The 24359-nt window shown below is 37.5% G+C and overlaps 1 protein-coding gene across 1 annotated transcript; it reads left to right on the forward strand.

Annotated features, from left to right (window-relative positions):
• Positions 1 to 14631: 14631 nt before the first annotated feature.
• On the forward strand, positions 14632 to 23019 carry LOC110804408 (tyrosine--tRNA ligase, chloroplastic/mitochondrial-like). Its single transcript, XM_056843482.1, is given in 3 exon segments — positions 14632 to 14878; positions 21226 to 21450; positions 21453 to 23019. Coding segments are annotated over 2 exon segments (1503 nt in total). The 5' UTR covers positions 14632 to 14878; positions 21226 to 21375; the 3' UTR covers positions 22881 to 23019.
• The last annotated feature ends 1340 nt before the right edge of the window (positions 23020 to 24359 follow it).

The following is a 24359-nucleotide window of genomic DNA, read 5'->3' on the forward strand; positions in this document are numbered from 1 at the left end:
CACCCTGACGACCCCATGTCAGCAGCATTAGTGCAACTACTCCGAGAATACAAGGAAATATTTGCCTTCACGGTAGAGGAGATGTCAGGCATTGTTCCGGTGGTAGCCGTGCATAAGCTAAATGTAGATAGCGCTATAAAGCCAGTGCGCCAGAAGAAGAGGAATCATGGAGAAGCAAGAAATTTGGCCGCCGCTGCTGAGGTTAAAAAACTAATGGATGCAGGCTTCATACGTCCGTGTCAGTACCCCGACTGGGTAGCTAACGTGGTACTGGTACCCAAGCCCAATGGGACATGGAGGATGTGTGTTGATTACACCGATCTCAACAAAGCTTGCCCCAAGGACAGTTTCCCACTGCCAAAGATAGACCGACTCGTCGACTCAACGGCCGGACATGCCATGATGAGCTTCATGGACGCCTACTCCGGATTTCACCAGATCCCATTGTGGCCCGAAGATCAAGAGAAGACGTCATTTGTCACGGAACAAGGATTGTACTGCTACAAAGTAATGCCGTTCGGTTTAAAAAATTCCCCAGCCACCTTCCAACGGTTGGTGAACACGGTTTTCGCGAAGCAGCTGGGGAGGAATATAGAAGCCTATATCGATGATATGATTGTAAAAAGCAAACAAAAGATGGATCACCTCGACGATTTGCGAGAAACCTTTGAGACCCTCAGGACATACCAAATGAGGCTCAATCCCAAGAAGTGCATATTCGGGGTATCCTCTGGCAAGTTCGTTGGCTTCTTGATTGACGAAAGGGGGATTGAAGCAAATGCGGATAAGGTACAGGCGGTCATCAATATGACGTCGCCAAGGACGGTCAAAGATGTGCAACGCCTAACTGGATGTCTTGCCGCCTTGGGGCGATTTTTATCTAGAGCTGGAGACAAGTGTCATTACTTTTTCAGTACCATCAAAAAGGGCACCCAGTTTGAGTGGACGTCGCAGGCACAGGTCGCCTTCCTTCATTTAAAAGAACACCTGCATACTTTGCCGCGACTGGTCAGCCCTCTCTCATGAGAGGTCTTGTATTTGTACCTTGCCATCTCAGAGTACGCACTAAGTGTCGTCTTGCTTACAGAAAGGGATGGGACGCAACTACCTGTCTACTTTGTCAGCCACATGTTGCAGAATGCCGAACTCAAATATCCAACAGTTGAAAAGTTCGGCTTCGCCCTGTTCTTGGCTAGTAAGAAGCTTCCTCCATATTTCCTGGCTCATCGGCTGATAGTCTACACGAATCAACCGCTTAAGCGGCCATTCACCAATCTAGAAGCGTCCGGAAGAATGCTCAACTGGGCAATTGAGCTTAACGCATTTGATATTTCGTATGAGCCGCGGAAGGCAATAAAAGGACAGGCATTTGCTGATTTCATTGCGGAACTGACCAAGCCACCCTATTTGAGGAATGAGAAAACCCAGTGGATAGTTCATGTGGACGGCTCTGCCACCCAAAATGGGTCGGGAGCCGGTATTATCTGCGAATCACCAGAAGGGGATATCTATGAATATGCAATGCGTTTTAACTTTCAGGCATCAAACAACGAAGCTGAATACGAAGCCCTGATATGTGGAATTCAGATGAGCAAAGCAGCAAGGGCGGCAGACGTCCTGGTTTTATCTGACTCACAGTTAATCGTCAGTCAAGTAAAAGGAGAATATGTGGCCAAGGATGACGCCATGATAAAAGATCTGGAAAAGGTCCGTCAGGAAGTTCAGCAGCTGTCTAACTTTGAAATACAACATATACCCCGGTCTGAAAACAACAAAGCAGACGCTCTGTCCAAACTAGAAAGCTCAGCGTCTTGTGATACGCCACGTCATGTGTTTTGGGAAGTAAAGCAGCTCAAAAGCATTGACACCTCAAGGACAGATATCCTAGACCGAACAGCCACCTGGATGGAAGACATTGTTAATTTCAAAATGAATGGAGTACTCCCTGATGATCCCAGACAGGCAGAAAAATTACGAAGAAAAAGTACATGGTTTGAGATATGGAAAGGGACTCTATACAAGAAAGCCTTCTCACGACCTCTTTTTCGCTGAATAACCCCCGAGAAGGGGCATGAAGTACTGGAAGATCTTCATCAGGGATTATGCAGCTCTCACATAGGAGGGAGGGCCCTGGCAGAAAAAGCCCTAAGAACCGGATACTATTGGCCCACTCTCAAAGAAGACGCTCTCAACTTTGTCAAGCGGTGTGATAAATGCCAACGATTTGCTCACCTAATTCGACGGCCGGCGCAGAAACTGACACCAATCACCAGCCCTATACCATTTGCCAAATGGGGGATGGACTTATTAGGTCCCTATACGACAACACCAGGAGGATTACGTTATGTAATAGTTGCCGTCGACTATTTCACTAAATGGGTAGAAGCTGAAGCTTTGAAAAACACTAAGGCACAAGATGTGAGAGCATTCATCTGGAAAAACATCATCACAAGATTTGGCGTGCCTCAGTCTATTGTCTTTGACAACGGGCCACAATTCAAGACGCCCAAATTGGAAGATTGGTTGGCTGACCATGGTATCACAGCATGTTTTGCATCAGTAGGACGCCCCCAAGCTAACGGACAAGTAGAAGCATTCAACAAAATCATCTCTGAAGGGATGAAAAACAATCTTGATGAGGCAAAGGGCTTATGGGCCGACGAGTTACCCAATGTTTTATGGTCTATACGGACCACGGCAAAAAACTCCACAGGAAAAACACCATTCTTGTTAGCTTATGGAGCTGAAGCCGTCCTACCCATTGAAATGTGTGAACCAACTCTGCGCGTCATGTTGTTTAATGAAGACGCCAATTGGGAAATGATGAAGGCGGCCTTGGATTTCTTACCAAAAATAAGAGGAAACGCGGCTCTACGACAGCAGCTGTACAAACTCCGAATGACGAGGGAGTACAACAAAAGGGTTTCTAGAAGAATACTAAAAGTCGGAGATTTTGTGCTTAGAAAAATGGAAGTCGTCGGACGCGCCAATGAACAAGGGAAACTCACTCCTACTTGGGAAGGTCCATATGAGATTTACGAGGAGGTTCAAGATGGAACATACCGGATCCAAGACATGCAGGGACGTCCGATTTTGCGTACATGGAATGCGGATAACCTCAAGAAGTACTTTTTCTAGATTAACACTTATGTTATCTTGATTATATGTTTTGTAAAGACGTCCAAAACTTAGACGCACCATGTAGCTTGCTTTAAACATTAAATGAAAAATTCCTCGCAAGCCGGCCTTGCTAGGAAATCTTTATGACAAATATGTTACCAAATTCCTTGGAGAAATGCAAACTAACGTTCTCCCAAGAAATAAAGACTAGTCGTCTAAAGGCCTAAGAAGTGGCCCAGATTAGCACCCTCGCTAGGCTGATCACCTAGAACACAAGGGTCACACATTTCTAAAAATTGCTATATAAAGTAGCTAAAGACCTCGGCAAAAAGACCAGGGCAGACATCTGACGTCTCAATTCAGAGGCGTCAGATATAATCGTAGAATCAATCACAAATAAACAGATGACAAAAGCTAAAGAGAAATAAAACGTTCAAAAGACGCCATGTCATTCCAAAAATTAGTCATAATTACAAAAATTATGCACATAGTTCCACTAAGCAAGGCATCACGAAAACAAGCTCAAAATAAATACAAGACGCCTAGGAGCTCTCATTCCTCATCCTCGATGGGAACAAACTGAGGAGGAGTGCGTCCTTCCTTCTGAGCCTTCTCCACCTCAATCTGATAGGTGAGGAACTTCTCGAACCAGCTGAAGGGACGTTCACTGGCAAATTCGGCATTCCATGCAAGCTTCATGCCCTTTCGGGTTGATTTCTAACCTAGCATGGCCGACTGGTCGAGACCACTCTTTGACGAAGCAACCTCCTTGCGAGCCGCCTCCAGCTGGACCTCTAACTCCTTAAACTGAGTCTCAAGACGAGAAAAATCAGCTTCCTTCTCCTTAATTTTCTCAGAAAGGTCCTCCATTTGAGAAAAGTTCTGATCAATTTGCAGGAGACGAGTCGCGTTCTCAGCATTTTGGGAGGCCAGGGCGTTGGTCACAGCGTCAATCTCCTCCCGCCTGTCAAAACGAAGTTTCTCCAGCTCAGCAAAATGTTGATCGCCACACTGACTGGCCAGGAGACGGTGTCGAGCCTCTTCGTGCACCAAAGCAGTGTGCCACTTCTTCAGCGAGTCCAGCAGAATGAACATCTGCACAAAAACCAACAAGAGTAAAACACAAGAGAAACAAGAATATGTAAATAATAAAGGCATAATGAAACTCATATCCAGTGCCGAGGACTGCATAGCGACAAGCATATTCTCGGCCGCCTCAGGAAGGGTCTCAGCATACTTGGGAGGAATGGCATTGCGCATCAACGTCATTATCCTCCTTCGGTCATGAGAGTTGACCCCGCCTGAAGAAGGGATCTGATCCAATTCAGCATCAATGTCTTTCTGAGGGTCGGGTATTTCTATGGGAAAAACAACGGCCTTAGAATCCCTGGGAGAGACTATAGAACTGCTAGACGAGGAACGGTAGGTGGTTACGATGTTGGAGTAAAACTTACCCCCAGAATTCCTAGCTCTTTCCGCCGCCTTTAGAGGAATATTCCGGCGGACGGCTTCAGCAATTCCCGCAAGAGGATCGACCGTCGCTCCAGCTTTCCGAAAGCTAGGAGAAACGGATGCAGCCTTGGGGACGGCAAACACCTTAGGAGCCTTCGAAGCCGTTGACTTGAAGACGGGTTTCCCTGTGCCGCCAGCCCTGCGTGTAGAAGAAGGTGTCGCGTCCGTGACCGCCTTCCTCGCATACTAAAGAAATGAAAACATATAAGTTGCAAACAATAATGGGAATTACCTAGGAAGGCTTGATCAATACCTTCTCCTCAGCAGCAGGAGGGGGAACCATCTGCTCTGGGACGGCTTGCTTGGCCGCCTGCTGACGCTGCCAAGCCTTAAAGGTGCTGACGTCAAGTACCTTTGCCAGCCAGGACGGCATATCCACTTGGCCTTTGGAGGCATCGTCTAGCTTATCCATGGCCTCGTCTGAAAAAACAAATAAAGACATTAGTAAAGTAGTTTTGATTAAACAGTGAAAGATTTGAGGTATAGATACATTACCTCTCGGCATATACAGACACAAGCCCACAGCCGAGAGGAAAACGGGATCGGCCAGTTAATCCAGATGAGGCAACCACCCCTCGGGTATGTAGGACGTCTTGTCCTTAACTATGAGCGGCTTGGCCTTGAACAAAAACGAGATCCGTTCCCAGAGAGCGGCGAAGACCGGAGGGAAAGAGCTGCCATTTCCAACCAAGTTGGGCTTAACGGTCCAACGTCTCATCCGCTCGCACATCTCCAAATTGGTGGTTTTGATAACCACGCACTTTTTCTCCAGTGATGCCATTTGGACGCCTTGCCCATCACCGTCCGATAAGCTCCCTTGTATGTAAGAATTAGCCAACCCGCGGCAGCTTTGGAAACTTGGGATATGGAGGCGATCCTCATGAACGCCGGGAAGGAGGGAGTAATACATTCGAGCTCACAACGAGCGATATAGCCGAACACACCAGCCCAAGAGTTGGGGACATTTGGTTCAGGCCAATGTTGAAGCCATCCAGCAATTCCACCACAAAGGGGTAAGGGGGGAATCTCATGCCAAGCTTCAGAAAGGAGCTGTACACGGCGAATTCCCCTTCCACGAGTCCAAAGCTGGTGCAGTCCATACCAGCCGGCATACGGAACTTATACTCCGAACCTAGATTCAGAGACTTCCCATAATCCTTCCCCTGGATGGTGAGGAAGGTCAGCCACGGCTGAAGTGGAAAGATTGCGCTGGGGTGAAGGTGACCTTCCTCCCCACCTGACGTGCTCGCCGGCGCGACATCGGCGTGCTCGTTTGAGGGGACGTCCTCCTCCATGGGAGAAGAAGATTCCCCTTCAAATTTCTCTTCGTCTTCTATTTGCGCCCTGAAATCCTGCACAGGCTGAAGACTTGGCTCAAGACGAGGGGCGTTACTTGAAAAGAGAAGGCGTCAAAAGGACAGGTTGACGCCCTCAGTTTGACGTAACCCTTGCATAGTTAAGAAAAGAGAATTGGGAAGGATCAAAATCAACAAACAAATTTTCTCAAAAGAAAGCATTACGTGATAGATCAAAGAGAATATTTGAAGAAACTTGATGAAGAACTGCAAGAACAGGGCTTTGAAGATTGTGGCGGGGCTACAGTGAATTTCGGTGGATGTAAGACGCCGGAAATCGCCTCCTCTTATAGCTCTCAAATAATCACTAGAAATGAGGGGGAAAGTCACTCAAAATGGCCACTTATTTATAGAGGGGTAAGAAATGATTACCCCTGCCACGCGTCATCATCCCATTGAACACTCCAAGAGCAGTGAAAACTAACGTCTGTTTTTCACTCCTCATGAGGGGCAAATGATGTGGGCCTGAATATCTCCACCATAAGGCCCAAAGAAGCTACAATGACCAATACAGGCCAGCTGAGCCCAAGCCTAGGAAGTAGGCTCAAACCTTGGTACCTAAACGAAATAAGAGCAAAGCCTTATTTTGGAAAGCCCACCTTCTCTGAGAAGCCAGGCCCAATTCGTAAAAGGCTCATCATTGCTGGGCAAATGACACGTGTCCTAAATCCCCAAGGGGCACGCATCCCACAGCTAGGGTTGAGGGATCAATTCCCACGAAATCCTAGCCCTATAAATAGCTCAGATCCCAAGGTAAGGGGCAATCAATTCATTCCCACCAACCAAAACTATCATTGCTCTGCCTTCTTTCTATAAATTACTTCTCTCTCTAGCTTATACTTACTTAAGCATCGGAGGGAATATTCCTACGGGAATATTCTTGTTTTGCAGGTTGCCAGAAGTTCATGCCAGGTCATACTTGATACCTCCGAGGAACGCGTGCCACGTCAGCACCGTAAAAGATCCCACAACATTTTCTTTTACCCGTTCGAAGCTAATTATTATTAATCCGTGAGTCAAGAGTCGTGTTAAGTGTCGAGTCTTGTCTCCATGATTTCGTGTTTATTAAATGGCTTTTGCATGTGGATTATTATATTGTTGAGTGAAGCATGTTAGATTAGGATTTCATTCTAGCTTGTTCGTACTCAGCTCTGACTTTGTGCTTCATGTCTTTCGGTCATGGCCTTTGCTTTAATGACCCTATGAGGATCCATCATTGCATTTGCATTGTTGGGGAGTAGATTTTAATAAACAGGTTTGTAGAGATAACTTGCAGGAGAAGTTATCATGGGGATTGTGGTTGAGAGATTATGTTTTCTCTTCCGTATTAATAAACTCTACATTTATTTTCTAGTCATGACTACAATATTTATTTAAACTTTAGTTAATGGATTTCTAAACTATCTAAAGTTTGGTATTTGGGCCTTAATGGTTCCAAGTTGTTAAACGACCATTAACTATTTATTATGTTTGAAAGTTACTTAAATTCCGCTGCGTAATTTTGGTAAATAGCCTTAGCCGTTATCACGTTGGCGGTAATTCCTTTGTTTTAAGTTGGAAAATGTTTTATAAAATGCAAGGAATTATTAGGGTGTTACAAGTGTGTTATTCGCAAAAGCCTAAAATCCTTGATTAAGATCTTAGCTATCAACAATCAAGCATTGTCAGTGAACCAAGTAGAAGAACTACATTGGAGTTCTTGGTCGTGTTCGTTGACACAAGTGGAAAACACGCTACAAACGTATCTATTGCTTAATCTGTACTTTATACATGTTTCCTTGATTTGGAGTTATTCCGCTATCATGTTATGTATTTAACTGTAAACCCCTACAAACCCCCCCTCCCCCAGCACACGCCGCACGGAGCAGCATCGCCCACACCCACGTTGTTCCCAGAAGCCTTGCCCCCACCCACGTCGTGCCCCAGCAACAACTATTACAATTAGGCTATAACGCACAGAAAATTTTGTGAAATTTTATGAGAGATTTAATTTTAGGGAATTTTAGGAGAGAGAAAATTTTCGGGAACTTTAGGAGAGAGAAATAATTGGGTTTATAACAAAATTGAGGAATGAAACTTTTGGAGAACCGCCAAAATAATTGAATTTGAGGAACTTGAATTTTGAGGAACCTCCAATTATGCGTTCGTGTACTTTTTTTCACAGTAAGTTAAGGTAGCTACCAACAACTTAGATGGAACTATCCAAAGCAAGATATAATTGACATTTTTGATGGCTAGTGTATTGGTAATGTCCATATATGTTGTTAGTAGTTACCTTGAATACTTTTTAGATCTAAGTATTTCAAAATAAGTGTTTTTCCCCATTTACTTTCAATTAATATGGAAAACCAATACGCGATTTCCATTTCAAATTGTTCACAATAGTGGAGCAAATGAGACGATACTTTTGCCAACTACTCGCAAACAAGCTCGGTCAAAACACATCCAAACTCGTTTTTTAAGTTAATACACGTACAATCTTGAACAAATAATATAATATTGTTGTAATTGAATAAAACTCGAACAACTTCATTATCCACGCGTTAACATCCGTGAACAATTCGTTTGAATTCGTTTTTAAGTGTTCAGTGTTTAAATTGAAATTAAAGTTCTTGTTACTATTAAAATTTAGCAATAATTTTTATGTTGAAAGATCGAAAAACCTTGCATTAAATTAAGTGAATATATAATTTTTTTTACAAGGTAGTTTAAGGTCGTTTACTTTTAGCAAAGTCGGTTAAAACTAAGTCATTGTTCCGATTCTTGGTCTATAGTATAGCCTTAAAAACCCATATTTACAAAATTTTAAGAATATGATATGAAATGTGCAGTGTTAGACATGAAATAGAAATTGAAACATCATTATTGAACGGAAGAATCATGTTACAATTCAGAACAAGCTCATAATCCGGCTAACTTGGCTAAAACCCCTTTCTTTTATCCTTTAAAATTCATTTGGTTAATACATTTTCTATACAATGACAACACTAGATTATCCTCAAAATGGTTAAGGTAATTAACATGATAAAGCCGAGGATAGAATCGAGAAAATTAAAATTTTAATTTAATTGAAATACATTGGTTTTGCATATTAATTAAAGTATATTAATTGAAAAATAAGGAAATATAATACTTATTTTGAAACACTTGATCTAAACTTATTTAGGGTAACTACCAACAACGTAGATGGAACTTTCCAAAACACGATATAGATTTACATTGTTGTTAGCAGGTGTATTGGTTGCATCCATGTAAGTTGTTGGTAGGTACCTTGAATACTATTTAGATATAAGTATTTCGAAATAAATGTTATTTTTATTTTGTTTTCATTTATATACTTCAATACTCCTAGTAGCTTCCATGGCCTCATACACACGTTATTATTGGGTTATGATATGGTGGTGTCAATATATGTTGTTGGTAGTTATCTTAAACAACTTTTAAATCCAAATAATTCTTCACTTTCGTCCTCGTTTTTCCCCTAAATTTAAATAATAATTAAGCTTTTAAATTACTTAAGGTATTATCAATAACATAGATGGACATTACCTACATAATTCGAACAATGAAATATTTTGTGAAGATATGAAATTAAATAATTGGTGACGATTAAACGTTGTTAGATTAAAAAACTTATTGATGGATTCTCCAAAGCACATAACCCGTGTTTTTGAACGATTTAAGAGAATAAGGTTTGAAGTAATTTAATTGAGGTTATGTTCATTGATATAGTAATTTAATTGACGTATATTAGGTTTTCATATTAATTATTGATAAATGATCCTTATATTAACATTTAAAACAAAATATTCTCTTATTCATTAAATATTTGAAATGGAAGTCGGGTATCGATATTGCATTTTAATTGAAGTATATAAAAGGAAAAAAAAAGAAAAAACACATTTATTTAGAAATACTTAGATATAATAATATTTAAGGTAACTATCAACAACATACATGGACATCACCAACACACCAACCAACAACAATGTTAATCTATATCGTGTTTTGGAAAATCTTAAAAATCAAGAACAAGGAATTTGTTCTTGGCTTTGTTTGTTGGAATGTCCAATCTATATTGTTGGTAGTTACCTGAAACAATTATCCAAAAAATTAGAATTCATATAATATTTTCTATTAAATTTTTTATTTAGAGTTAATACCCAAGAGAAATGACTGGGCATAAAAATGTTCAAGTTTGGTTATATAATTACGAGTTAAAAAGAATAAAAATCGTTAGTTAAACTAATGAAGATACAATATAACAAACAAAGGTAAAAATGAATAATAAGTATAGTAAAATATCCTAAAAAAATTTAAGAAGTATTTATATTTCAAAATTGTTTGAGGTAACTACCAACAATGTAGTTATTTTACCAACACACAAAGCTGGGAACAAAGTTCTTGTACGTGTTTTGGTAATTTCATTATATTTTTTGATTACCATGTTGTAAATTATTTTGTCAATTTTGCTGAAACTTATAGGTTTGGTCATGTCCAATATTATGTATGGTCAGTGTCAATTTTCACCATAATGATGGTTTGATTAGTAATGTCCAACCTCATGTTTGGTAATGACCGCCGTTTTATAATTAATTTTAAAATCAGTAGTTCTCATAGTCGTTTTCTATTTTAACGCACTGTTCAGCATCTTCTCTCTCATATTCCCAGTAGGCAGTAGCTTCCATGGCTTCAAGGTTTCATGGAATAGCTGTAAACTCCCAAAAAAATAATAAAGACGCCATACACTACAAGTCTACAACTTTTATTTATAGATCTAAAACAAAAGCACAATAAATTTGCAATACTTAGATCAAATTTTGGGACAACCAAAATGAATATTAAACCACGCAAATTCAGAGAAAATTAGTAATGAACTCCACCATAGACACCATAATGAATCGAAGTTGTAAATTAAAAACTTAAATTTGTTTCGTAAAAATAATTCGAGAAATTAAAAAACTTTGGGAGAGAGAAAATTTTGGGGGATTTTAAAAGAGAGAGAAATTTGGGGGATTTTAGGAGAGAAATTTTTTTTGTAAATTTTTGTGAGGAGAGAGAAAATTTTGCTTTTTTAACAAAAATTGGAGATGAAAATTTGGAGAACCGCCAAAATACTTGAATTTGATAAACTTAAATTTGTTGAATCGTCAATTGTAGTGCGTGTACTTTTTGTCCTAGTAAGTTAAGGTAATTAACTACCAACAACATAGATGGAAACTGTTCAAAACTAGATATAATCGACATTGTTGTTGGCTAGTATGTTGGTAATGTCCATATATGTTGTTATTAGTTACCATGAGTACTTTTTAGATCTAATTATTTCAAAATAAGTGTTTTTCCCCCATTTCTTTTCAATTAATATGGAAAACAAATATATGATTTCCATTTCAAATTGTTCAAAATAGTGGAGCAAATGAGCCGATCTTTCGCGAACTACTCGCAACCAAGGTCGGTCAAAACTCACTCAAACTTGTTTGTTCGACCTTAGTCCACTAACATGCTCGTTTGCATTTCGAGTTTGAACGAGCTTAAATTGAGCTTATTAAAATAAGATATATATATCATTAAATTACCTTCGCGAATATTGACGAGTAGAGCATGAAATTGTTCAAGTTTGGCTCGTTTACTTAACGAGCTTAATTTTTTTTATTCAAGTTTGTTTATTAACTTAAAAAACAAGTTTGACCAAATTTTGACTGGGTTTGTTCACGAGTAGCTCGTACTCATTTTCTCTCCAATTGAAATTTTTATTAAATTTTTTATTAATTTTTTAATTTGAAGTTAATTACCCAAGAGAAAAGACTGAGCACAAAATTACTCAAGCTTAGTTCGTTATGAAGTTAAAAGTTTAAAACTATCACTACATTGAGTGGCATGATTGCGTTGTGAATTTAAAGGTTTATTTTGTTCGACCTTTGTTCATAAACACGCTCGTTAATTTCGAGTTTGAGCTCGAGTTTGGACGAGCTTAGATGGAATTTTCATTTAAAGTTAGGGGGAAAACCAAGAAAACAAAGAAGAAGTATTTGGATCTAAAATTTGTTTAAGGTAACTACCAACAACATAGATGGAAATTACCACGACATAACTCAACAATAACGTGAGTATGAGGGGAGAAGATGATGAATACTGTGTTGACACCTTTATTTATTATTTTGTAGCTTAATTAGTTTAATTAAAAAAATTATTCTTTTTAAGTCGTAATTATATATACTTTTTATGCATTAAAATAAATTAAAATAATAATTAAGTATATAAATTATACTTCCTCCATTTGGAAATACTTGCAACGTTGGTCACTTTCACACATGTCAATGCACAATTTTAATCGTTAATATCTTAAATTCGCTAAACAAAAATTATAAAAAGTTCATATTTTGAAAATACGTATTGAGAAAAATCTAACAAGATCTAACATGACTAAGTTTAATTGACATATAAATCACCAACAATAATCAAAGTGGAATATGTGAATAGTTCAAAAATACCAAACGTTGCGAGTATTTATGAACAGAGGAAGTATTTAAAAAACTAATAAGAAAAATAAAAAGTAATTAAAAGCTTAACAAATTAAGTTATAAATACAAATTAAATTAGGAAAAATAAGGATGGATACTATGTATATTGTGTTTGAATACTATCCATCGATGATGTAGGTAATATGCATAAGCACATAAGGATGGTAACACACATCCATAAGAAAGTAGTTAATACGTAGTTCTAAAATAGAAGGTAACTACCAAACAAATAGATTATAATATAAATTTTTATAATATTAATCTCACGAGTGATTCACTTTTCAAGTTAATCGCTATATGTCTAAGAGTTTATATTTATTGAAATAAGATAATAGGTAAAAGTTTCATATTTAATTAAAAGAATATTAAAAATAATTTCCATAAGATTTGCCTTTTTATTTTAGAAGACAAAAGTAAATGTCAAAAAATAAAAAGGAAAAAAATGGTTATGACGTAAATGTGAAAAATAAAAACACACAAAATGGTTAGTTTAACGATTGAACCTCAAACCAAGGGTGTTAAAGGATTTTAGGATGTTCATAACCACTAAGATAGAATTATTTTTCTGTCATTAGTTACAGATTTTTATTATATACTTATAATAAACTGAGAGACTTTAAAAAACCATTGGGCCTAAGTTTAGCCCAAGCCGGTTAGGGTTTCCAGCCACCCAGTCGCCGCCCCCCTCTCAGTTGCATCTCCCTTACGTCGCAGTCCTCCCCCCGTTGCAGTCCCCTCCCCGAGGCCCCGTCGTCACCCCCTCCCCCGTCGCATCCCCTTCCGGCAGCCCCCCCTTCTCGTCGCGCCCCTCCCCCTCGCGCCCCTCGCGCCCCTCCCCCGTCGCTGCTCACTCCCCTTCACAGCCACCTCCACTTCGCTAATCAACAAATCACATCCACCCTTGACTCCTCCCCCTGCCCCCGCAACCAACAGCTCGCACCAGAACAACGTCGGTCTATGGCCGTGCCTACCTGCCAAGCCCATTCACGCAGGGTGGTCAGGCAACTGCTTGGCCAGAGGAGAGAAATTACAAACCCCATTCTTAATTAAATTTGGCTAATTATCATAGTTTTCCTAATTATTAATTTTTATATTTTTGCAAAATACAAATAATTAATTTTGAGAAATTAAGAAATTACAAAAACTATTTTTATAAAAAAATTGTGTATTTAAATTTAAAGATAAAACAATTAAAATCATTAAAATATATTATTTTATATTAAATTTAAAGATAAAAGAAAAACTTTTTTTGTGACCCATATTAATTATAAGCTATGATCATTTTTATTATGACCATAGTAGAAAGATCCATAAGTAAGTAAGGGGAGAAAATCAACATCAGGATCACAAATCATAAAAAAAAACGTTATAAAAAAAGTGTTTTCTAATTTCTACCCTCTTGAAAACTTGGGCTTTATTTGGTTGCGAGGAATTGGAATAAAAGAAAGGAAAAGAAAGGAAAAATAACGTTTCTTTTGTTTGGTTTCAAAAATTATATGGAAAGTGGAAAGAAAGGAAGAGAATTCAAAGAAAAACTCCCTTTATAAAAGTTTCACTTTTCTTTCCTCTCAAAATTGGAGTAATTGAAAGGAAAGAGAAAATTAAAATCTGTCAAACAAAATATTAAAACCTAAAACCCTCTTTCCCTTCCTTTCTCTTCCCTTCCCTTCCCTTACTAATGTTATACCAAACATGATATTCACATCATTTCTTTTCATCGTACAAAAGATGTGAAAATTGATTCTAAAAATACAACCTTTAAGAGATATGCTTAAAAAAGGCCGACTTTCCGTTTAACTACGAATAACACAAACTTTTAGATCTGTCTTCTTTTACATGGTTCCCCTCATAAATGACTTGCTACAATAGGTAATATGAAAACCAAGGTCACAAATTAAACATTTTTCCTTTATATAATTACCAAGAAGATTAAAAAATATTTTAGCATATTACCTATTTTAGCAAGTTATTATATAGGGGAGCCTTTTAAAAGAAATTAGGTCCAAAAAATTGTATTACTTTAAAAAAAAATATAAAGTCAACTTTTTTAAATAGATCGCTTAAATATTGTATTTTTATAATTAATTTTTCCAATATTTTATTTCTTTACTTTGTGTTCCTTTGTCGTTCCTTCCTTTCTCATCCCTTCCCTCACTTTACTAATATTGATCCAAATTAAGCCTTCGAATCCAATCAATAGCTACGGAAAGCCAATCACCCAACACCGCGATTTCTCTCTGCTCATCTCAACCTCAACCTCTCAGCAAACGCCGCCTGCCGCCACCTTCTGTCACCGTCGACTCCAAACTCTAGCCAAAGGCCGGCTATTCAGTTGCAATTTGCGGTGCGTAGATGTGATGATTTTTTCGGGTACATTTTTTATTGGTATTTTGTTGATGAAATTCGTCCGATAATCTGAATTTTGTCCAATTGTAGTTGATGCATTAGTGATAAGTTCTACTCTAGGTTTATGCAACATTAAATCCCTTATGTTCGTGTATTTTTTTGTTTATTGATGGTCCAATGTGTTCGACTTATGTAATTATATGAATTCATTACTTGTTTTTGAATTACTTTACTCATGTATGTGATAATGTTCCCATTGTTTGTGCATAACTCTCAAATTTGTGTTTTTACACTTTTTATGGGATTAGTTTCTGAGTTATTGAGCTTATTATCTCGCCACAATGTTTTGATGTGACTTTCTACTCTTTTGGGGAAAGTTAATGCTTTATGATACCACCTCTTCATACCCATGTTCATACAAGTGCTTGTACCCACCTAACTCTAGACCACTTAAACCCACCTATTATTTTAACCAAATATGAAGTATATTTATCTTTCTCTACCCAGGCTTTAAATTTGAGATTAACCTGAGTTTCTTGTCATGGGGGTTGTTAAATCAATAGTGACTTGAGTCCATTTGGGATGCAAGTAATATCTATTGGTACACATTTAGGGGGTGTTTGGTTAGGAGATGTTTGAGAGAAAAAGAGCTTTTTAGAGTGAATTAGAGGTTTGACCTTTAGCAAAAGCTAATTGGAAGTGTTTGATTAGGAGAGGTTTGGAAGGGAGTTTTGGATGAAAAAGCTAATTTTGAAAAAGCTCAATATAGGATCTTCTTGCAATTAAAGGTTTGAGAAAGTGGATGAAAATGACTATTTGTCCTACTATTGCCTATAATTACAACCACTATAAACTTTGGTACCTTATATTATTTTTTTCCTAAAAACATTACTCACACTTCCTCTTTTATTTCACCCTATTTGATAGACTCGTTTTTTTTTTTTTTGTAATAAATTTTATATTAGTACTTCGAAGAAATTGAAAGCTATTGTAATCATGCTTGTTATATCATTAGTAATATTTTCTATTTGCAAATAATATATTATTAAAAAATTTAAATTGAGAATATTTTGTTTTTAAATATTAAATTTGTTTTATTTAATTAATGTTTACTAAAAAAATAAAGGCCCTGTTTGGTAAGTAGCGGGCTGTTAGTGATAGCGGATTTGTATTAGCAGTTTTGACTAGCTGCTGGTATTGGCTTCTTTGAGTAGCTGATTGTATTAGCCGGTTGTGTAAAAGTGTAAAAGTGTTTGGTATATAGCTTATATATAATAGCTGTTTGATTGTAATAAATTACCACTAAGGTCATTGACCTATTTAATTATAGAGAATTAGTAAGTGCTAAATATATGGATATGTATGGTTAGAATTTTTTTGGAATTAAATGTAGTAACATGAAAAATAATTAAACAACATTCCTATATAATTGAAAATCTAATTGTGGAGATATGTGGGAAGTAAAAGTGGTTGAAACAAAGGTTGTGCTCTTGGGGCTGCAGTTGGCGACGGAGCATGGCTATGGCAATGTAGTTGTGGAGAGTGATTGTGTGAATGAGATTAATGTAATTCGCGAGCAAGAAGAAGGCGGAGCCATTTCCACCTTGTTTTAGACGCCTAAATATCATGTTTCCAATTTTTTTTCTTCTAATATTTCCTTTGACAATACTACCCAACAAACGCTAATCATCGACCCACGGAAAGCATTGAGCGAGCTCGTGGACAACAGTACTTAACTTTCATTGCTTAAAACATCATCACTTAAACACAAAAGAATATTTGACGGGAGATTATTGTTAGGCATAATAATAGGTAAGTATTATTTGTCTACAATTAGTTTTGTATTTATGATTAAATGTCTAATGTGCAAATATGATTATTTACCTAAATCATACGTAGTACTACGTACTATATAAGAATCTCAATTTTTATTTTTATTTCTAATTATATTTTACATCATCTATTTAAGAAAAAATGTCTAGTTAAATAAAATTTAAAATAAAAAGGTAAGCAAAGTAGTAAAGTTAAGTACTAAAGTGAATAAAGAAACGAAAAAAGTATATCAACCATATTTCACATTAAGGACTAAATCGTCTTTTAAACTTACCCAACACAATCCTCTAATTAAAAAAGATACATGGAGCAACTTTTTGGAATTAGAGGATTCATCCCAATCCTCTAACTTCCAAACACCTAGATTAGAGGATTGAATTGGTCAAACCTCTAATTTTTGGTAAATCCTCTAACAACCAAACACAACCAAACACAGCCAAAGAGAAAATAATAAACATAATAAACTATTTGTGTAATATTAATAAGAAACAAAGTATGTCAATGTCCTTAATGGTCATTTTACATATTAAGATAACAACTATTACTAATTTACCAAATATTTTTACACAAACAACTAATTCAACCATCTAGTCAAACCAGCTAATACAAACAGCAAACCGCTAACAGCTAGTGAAACCCGCTAACAGCTAACCGCTCCTAACCAAACGGCGCCTTAGTATGTTACTGGCCTACCAATACACTATGAATCAATATCAATTAGACATTCTGCTTCATTTCGTACCGAAAAACTCTTTGTTGGGTAATGACAAACCCGATAACAAACTAATTAGTAACAATAAGAGTCACTTGCACTTGCATCCATTTTGGACGAAAGTCACTATTGTCCAAGACTTCCCCATGTCACGATAACATAGCTTTCTGTTCATAAGCTCGTCTCATTTTGCTTAATCTTGTTGATGAGTGTCATCTGTTAAGCCTCGAAGATGCTTCCCTGATAGTGAGGGTAGATTAATTGGTTCAAAAGACTAGCTTCAAGGGTTTTGAAACAATACTGCTATTGCCTAAGTATTTTAGGTGCTTAAGATTTTTGATAGGCCCTATTGGGTTAGGAGTTGTCAACTGACCAAAAAATACAACAATAATAATAATAATAAATAATAATCTTATGTTAACTGGTTTGACTAGCAGGTGGAATTAGTTGCTTGTGTAAAAATGTTTGGTAAATAGTTGTTTAATATGTAAAATGACCGTCAAGGATATTAACGTACAGTTTTATTGGAAACTTTTTCTTATTAATATTAGACAAATAGTTTACTATGTTAGTTAAGTGTCTCTTTATTTTATGAATAAAAATTGAATAAATAAAACAAATTTATTTATAAAATAACAATTATTAACTTAAATATATAAATTTTGATTTGCAAATAGAGAAATATTACTAATGATATTACAAGCATGATTGCAATAGTTTTCAAGTTTTTCTAAGTACTAATAATATAAAAGTTATTACAACAAGAAATGAGTCTAGTAAATGGGGTGAAATGAGGAACTAAGAGTGAGTAATGTTTGTAGGGGTGAAATAATGTACGGTGCCATAGTTGGTAAGAGTTGTAATTTTTATGCAATATTAGGACAAAGTTGTCATTTTACATTAACTTTCTCAAATCTCTAATTGCAAAAGCTCCTATGTTGAGCTTTTTCAAAATTAACTTTTTCATTGATAACTCTCTTAACTAAACCTTTCCAATTAGCTTTTTCCAAAGGTCAAACCTCTAATTCACCTCAAAAACTCTTTTTCCCTAAAACCTCAACTAACCAAACACCCCCATAGTTAGGTCTTCAAAGTTGTCCCTGAGTTGGATTAACATCCTTGCTATCTGAGTTTCTAAATTACAGCAGTCGCTTGGATTGTCTTCTAAGTATGTTTTTGGCAGTTCTTTTCATTTCCTCATTTTAATAAGGGGGCGTTTGTTTTTGGGTTTCAACAAAGGGAAAGACAAACAACTACCTTGATTCCCTTTTCTATGTTGTTTGATAGAACAATTCAATCATTCCCTTCACCCCATGATTCCCCTCCTTCGAGTCCTTCCCCCTGCCGGGATTCCCCACCCTACTCCAAGGAATCATGCTAACCCTCAAAGTCTTCTTCATCCAACCAACTTAACTACCACTTTGACCATCTTTGACCAACCCACCACCCCAACCACCGGTGCCGCACAAACAACTCTACTCAACCACTTGAAGACCACCAGCCATCAGAGTACCACCCTACTCCCTACCAGAACCAGCCAACCACCACCAAAACCACCCTACCCCCAAAATTCATGCCAACCAACTTGAAACAACCCCTCAACTCGCCAGAAATCATCCCACTCACTCGAAAAACAATTCTAACCACTTGAAATCACATAACTACCCAAAAAACAACCTCAATCATCAAGAAAATCCACAAAATAGCTAGATCTAAGAAACAAAATAAACAGATGAGATGGAAATAAAGGACAAAAGGGAGAGAGGAAGAAGGAGGGGCAGCGGTGGCGCCGTGGCGGAAGGGCTAGGACCTGGGATTGGGTGAGTAGAGGTGTCCAAGGGGAGGTGGGGGTGGTTGTTGTAGATTGAAGAAAAAGGGTGGTGGTTGTTGGGAGTTATATGGTTTCCTTTTGATTTTCACAAATCAAACAACTTATCACAATTTAGGGTTTTGTTTTCCACTCTCCTTCTTTATGTCGTTCCCATTCCCCTTTGCGAACCAAACGCCCCCCTATATGTTTTGATTTGGATTCGATGTTGCTAACATCATGCTTAATTTTTCTTCTTGTGAGAATTGGTGTTTTAGTTTTGCTTTCAATTTCAATAAAAAAAAAGGATGACTTTACTCAAACTTTTGTCAGTTATCTGTTATGTGGCCCAGTTAGGCTGCGTTCTATTCACCTGATTTTCACTTATTTTTTATGAACTTATCTTATCTGAACTTAACTGAACTTATCTGAACTTATCTAAATTTATTAAAACTTATCAAAACTTATTTTAGTCATAAGTTGTACTTGGTCAACCCTTATTTTTTCTGAACTTATCTTATCTGAACTTAACTGAACTTATTTTTCCTGAAATAAGTGGAAATAAGGTGAACAGAACAAGGCCTTACTTTGTGCTTGGTTTCAGTGGAAAATAGTGATATGAGGTGGCAAAGGGGTTTTCCTGTTCCTTGAAGTAATATTTTTAGGATTGCAATTGGATGTTGGAGTTCGTAGATCTTTGAATTTTCATGGAGTAATAGTTGACACTGTCTAGTACTCTAGTGTGATTTGCTCTGTCAATTTTGGAGATTTTTTATAACTTGTGGGTGCTAGAATTTCCCGACACTATTAGGAACTGGTAGGAAATGTTTTAATTTCACCTGTGCTTAGTTCAATGAAAAACTTTTTTTAACTGAATGGAAAGTATTTTCAATAGATATCAGGTTTTTAACTCCATTTTCCTCTGATTGTATATTTGATTGAATGATGGGGAGAAAGTGAAAAATGGAAATGAAGGAGAGAGAAAATTTAAGGAATACTGAGGGAATGATCACATTCCTTCTGTACAAAAGGAAATTATTTCCACTCCTTGGGAAAAAATGATCACCATCCCTACACAACCAAATGAAGGCTAAATGGAAACCATTTCCTGGAAAATGACTTCCTCCCAACCAAACCCAACCGTCGTTTTAAATTTTTGTGGTTCACTGTGTACCCAATAAAAGCTAGTTGATCCTTAAGCAGTTCAGTGCCAAGATTCCTTTTTACTAGTATTTGTTTTAGATCTTGAGGTCTTATCCTTTGATGTTAAATTTGTTTTTCAAATGAAGGATAAAGGGGAGAGGGAATGGAAGAGAGTAGGCCATAGAAAGGTAAGGGGGAAGGGACTGGATGGCTTGTTTCAAACTTCACCATGCAGTCTCTAACCGTCAACAATTGGATTGAGTGAATAGGGGGTGTTGTATCCAGGGTTTTTGTGTGTGTGGGTTGAGGGAGGGGGTGGGGGAGGGAGTAATAGGGGATACTTCACTCAAGTTTCAGATATTTATCCCTTGTCCCATCTTCATCACATAAAGTTAGAATGCATTCTTTCAGCTTTGTCATGTGTTTGAGAAGAAATTTTTATTACTCATCGTCATGTTTGACCGAAATCCTGAGAAAGGAGGTATATAAACGTCAAGAAGAATCTCAAGTTGAGAATTTTTAACTTTCAAATATGAAAGTTCAGGTCCTAAATATCATTAGTTTGCTTGACTTGAATAGAGTTAGCATATGCATAAAGCTGAAGTTGGAGTATATGTGGTGTTTTTCTCTGATATCGCCCGTAAATTTAAGGTGAATCAAAGCATATAGTTTTTTTTGTTTCTCTCCGCAATCTCCCCCCTCCCCCCCTCCCCGCTTTCTTACCTTTTGTTCCTTTATCGTCTTTTATCAACCGAAATCTGTCTTTTTATGTTTGATGTATAATAAGTAATTGAGAAATGTTCATTGTGTCACCAGCTCACCGCCTTCTTCCAAATCCATACACTGAACTTCATTTCATCTTTTAACTTGTTACAGGAGACAAAATAACGTCAATTGACGTTTATTTGGCTAGAGAACATATAATCCGTTAAATGTTTTTTCTCAATTTCTGGTGAGTTTTTACCACATCACCTTGCTGCTTCTGTTATTATCTCTCTCTCTCTACTCTTCTCTACCAATCCATCCATGACTGCAATTGTAAGACTACCCATTGCTTCAAGATCCTTACTTTCTTACCATCGTTTCTCTATCCTCCCATTACCCCCCACCGGCCCACCCCCACCAATGCCATTTCGACTACTGCCTCCAGTTTCTCATTCTCTCTCCTCAAAAACCGCCCTCTTCAAACCCTAGCCTCCATATCCCCTGAACTCACTGCCATCACCGCTAAGGATAGGAAACTAACCCGAAATGTGGTGGAAATCCTTGAGCAAAGAGGCCTCATTGAATCTATAACCAGTGAAAATCTCCGATCTGCTTGCTCCTTGAAAGATAGCCATCCGCCACTGAAGGTATACTGCGGTTTCGATCCAACGGCAGAGAGCCTCCATTTGGGTAATTTAATTGGCATAATTGTCCTCTCTTGGTTTCAGAGATGCGGCCATAAACCAGTTGCTGTACTCGGAGGTGCCACTGGCCTTGTCGGGGACCCATCAGGGAAGGCCTCAGAAAGGCCAGATCTGGATGATGTAACCCTAGACAAGAACATTAGAGGTATCAAATCTATATTGAATAAAATTTTGAGTAGATTTGGTGATGATAAATTTTTGATCTTGAATAACTATGATTGGTGGAAGGATGTTAGCTTCCTTGATTTTCTGAAAAATGTGGGGAAATATGCCAGGGTTGGCGTTATGATGTCTAAAGAGAGTGTTAGAAAGAGGTTAGAATCAGAGCAAGGGATGAGCTTTACTGAATTTAGTTACCAGTTATTGCAGGGGTATGATTTTCTCCATCTTTACAAGAATGAAGGGATTTATGTCCAAATTGGTGGTAGTGATCAATGGGGGAATATAACTGCAGGGACCGAGCTAATCAGGAAGATTTTGGCTGTTGAAGGAGCATATGGGCTTACATTTCCTCTTCTTTTGAAGAGCGACGGGACGAAATTTGGGAAATCGGAGGAAGGGGCTATTTGGTTATCCCCTGCATTATTATCGCCTTACAAATTTTATCAATATTTCTTCACGGTTCCAGATTCTGATGTGGTGAGGTTTTTGAGGATATTGACCTTCCTTGAAATAGAGGAGATAGAAGAAATCGAGAGAGATATGAAGAGACCTGGATATGTGCCTAATTCAGCTCAAAGAAGGCTTGCAGAAGAACTAACACATTTTGTTCACGGGGAAGAAGGGTTGAAAGAGGCTATTAAGGCAACTGAGGCATTGAGGCCTGGTTTCGAGACCAAATTGGACTGGAAGACAATTGAGGGGATTGCTGAAGATGTGCCCTCCTGTTGTTTAGCTTATGATGAAGTTTTAAAGCTTTCCATTGTTGATATCTCAGTTCTTGCGGGTTTGCTTGAGAGCAAGTCCGCTGTTCGTCGTATGCTGAAACAAGGGGGCCTTTATCTGAATAACATCCGAATTGATAATGAAAGTAAGAAAATTGAGGCTGATGATATTGTGGATGGGAAGGTTCTGCTGCTGTCTGCTGGGAAAAAAAATAAGATGGTTGTGAGAGTGTCTTGATTTCTTCAGTTTTTGGGTTTTATCCAGTTACAGGTATATGATGAATTCGTTATATTATTTTATAGGGGATAGTCATGGTCTCATGGATACGTATTAGTTATTACCACCAAGTTAAGAAAATTTTGAGCATTTCTTTTCCTCTTTTGCTCATTGTCTTTAACCTTTCTGTCAGTTATTTTTGTACTTGATCTTTTTACTTAACTGTATATGTCAATACTCAACTCCTCCCCTCAAAAATAAAACTAAAAATACTCAACTAGGTAAAACTATGTTGTCATATAGTTAGGACTAATTTTTCCATGTTTCGAGTGTCTGAATTTCCTTTTCCGTTTTGATGAGAAATAAGCATAAGAATATTTTTCCGAAAGCTCTGACATATTATTACCCCTGACTGAAGTGGGCAAGGGATGAAAAATATTTCTGATCAACATTTCACATTACAAGATGAAGTCAAGAAATCAGTCTTAAGTCTGAAAATATAGAGTATTTGATAGAATTACCTTCCTGGTACTAATACATTAGAAATCGGTCTGTCTACTTGGTTAAGTGGTATAAAAACAGTTTATTTTCCCGCTTTGCAAACAGAAAAACTCATCCGGTTTTCCAGGCATCTGCATCTGCATCTGCATCTTTGCCATAGATAAGGCTCTCCTGAATTTACCGGAATTGCGGTCGAGAGATGAGTAACAGGCAATAGGCAATTAGCAAGGAGCGCAGTACCTGTTGAAAGTATATAGCTCTCCCAGTAGTAATTTGGTAGAGGAATGCTATCAACAAGGTCTAAATCGATGTCAAATAGCTCCTCATCGTCCTGAATTTCCAATTCCAGTCTTCCTTTCTCGCCGTGTGTGATGTGTTCTGTAGTAGAATCCATTTTGGCTTTTGACAAACTGCAAACATTTCTTAAGGTATTTAAAAAGAGTGTAAAATTAAGGGGAAGTGGGTAAGTAGACCTGTTTCTACCAATCTCTTTGGGGAAACAAAAATGGTAGTTGAGTTCTTGAGGTTTGTTTTGGGGCTGCCTGATTTTAAACACTTTACTAATTACCTGTTGTTACTAATTGTGCTTTCAGTAGTTGTGCTAAATCTAATCTAACATTTTGCTAACACAAATTTCAATATAAAGTACAGTATATGATTAATGTCAAATGTTAGCAGGACAACGGATGCAGAAGGTGAGTGATGTTGTCTCGAAGTTGGAATCCATCTGTCTATCTTAGGAGTATTACATAATACTAAGGCTCTGTTTGATAGAGCGTAAAACGTTTTTATTGTAAAATGATTTTCCATGGAAAACATTTTTCAAGGGAAAACACAATTCCAAACTAGTTTTTCTTTGTTTGGTAACTTAGGTTTCGTTTGGTAGGGCGTAAAACGTTTTCATTGTAAAATGATTTTCCATGGAAAATATTTTTCAAGGGAAAACACAATTTCAAACTAGTTTTCCTTTGTTTGGTAATTTAAAGGAAAATGAGAGAA

This window comes from Spinacia oleracea, chromosome 4, assembly GCF_020520425.1.
Source record: "Spinacia oleracea cultivar Varoflay chromosome 4, BTI_SOV_V1, whole genome shotgun sequence".
Taxonomy (NCBI): domain Eukaryota; kingdom Viridiplantae; phylum Streptophyta; class Magnoliopsida; order Caryophyllales; family Amaranthaceae; genus Spinacia; species Spinacia oleracea.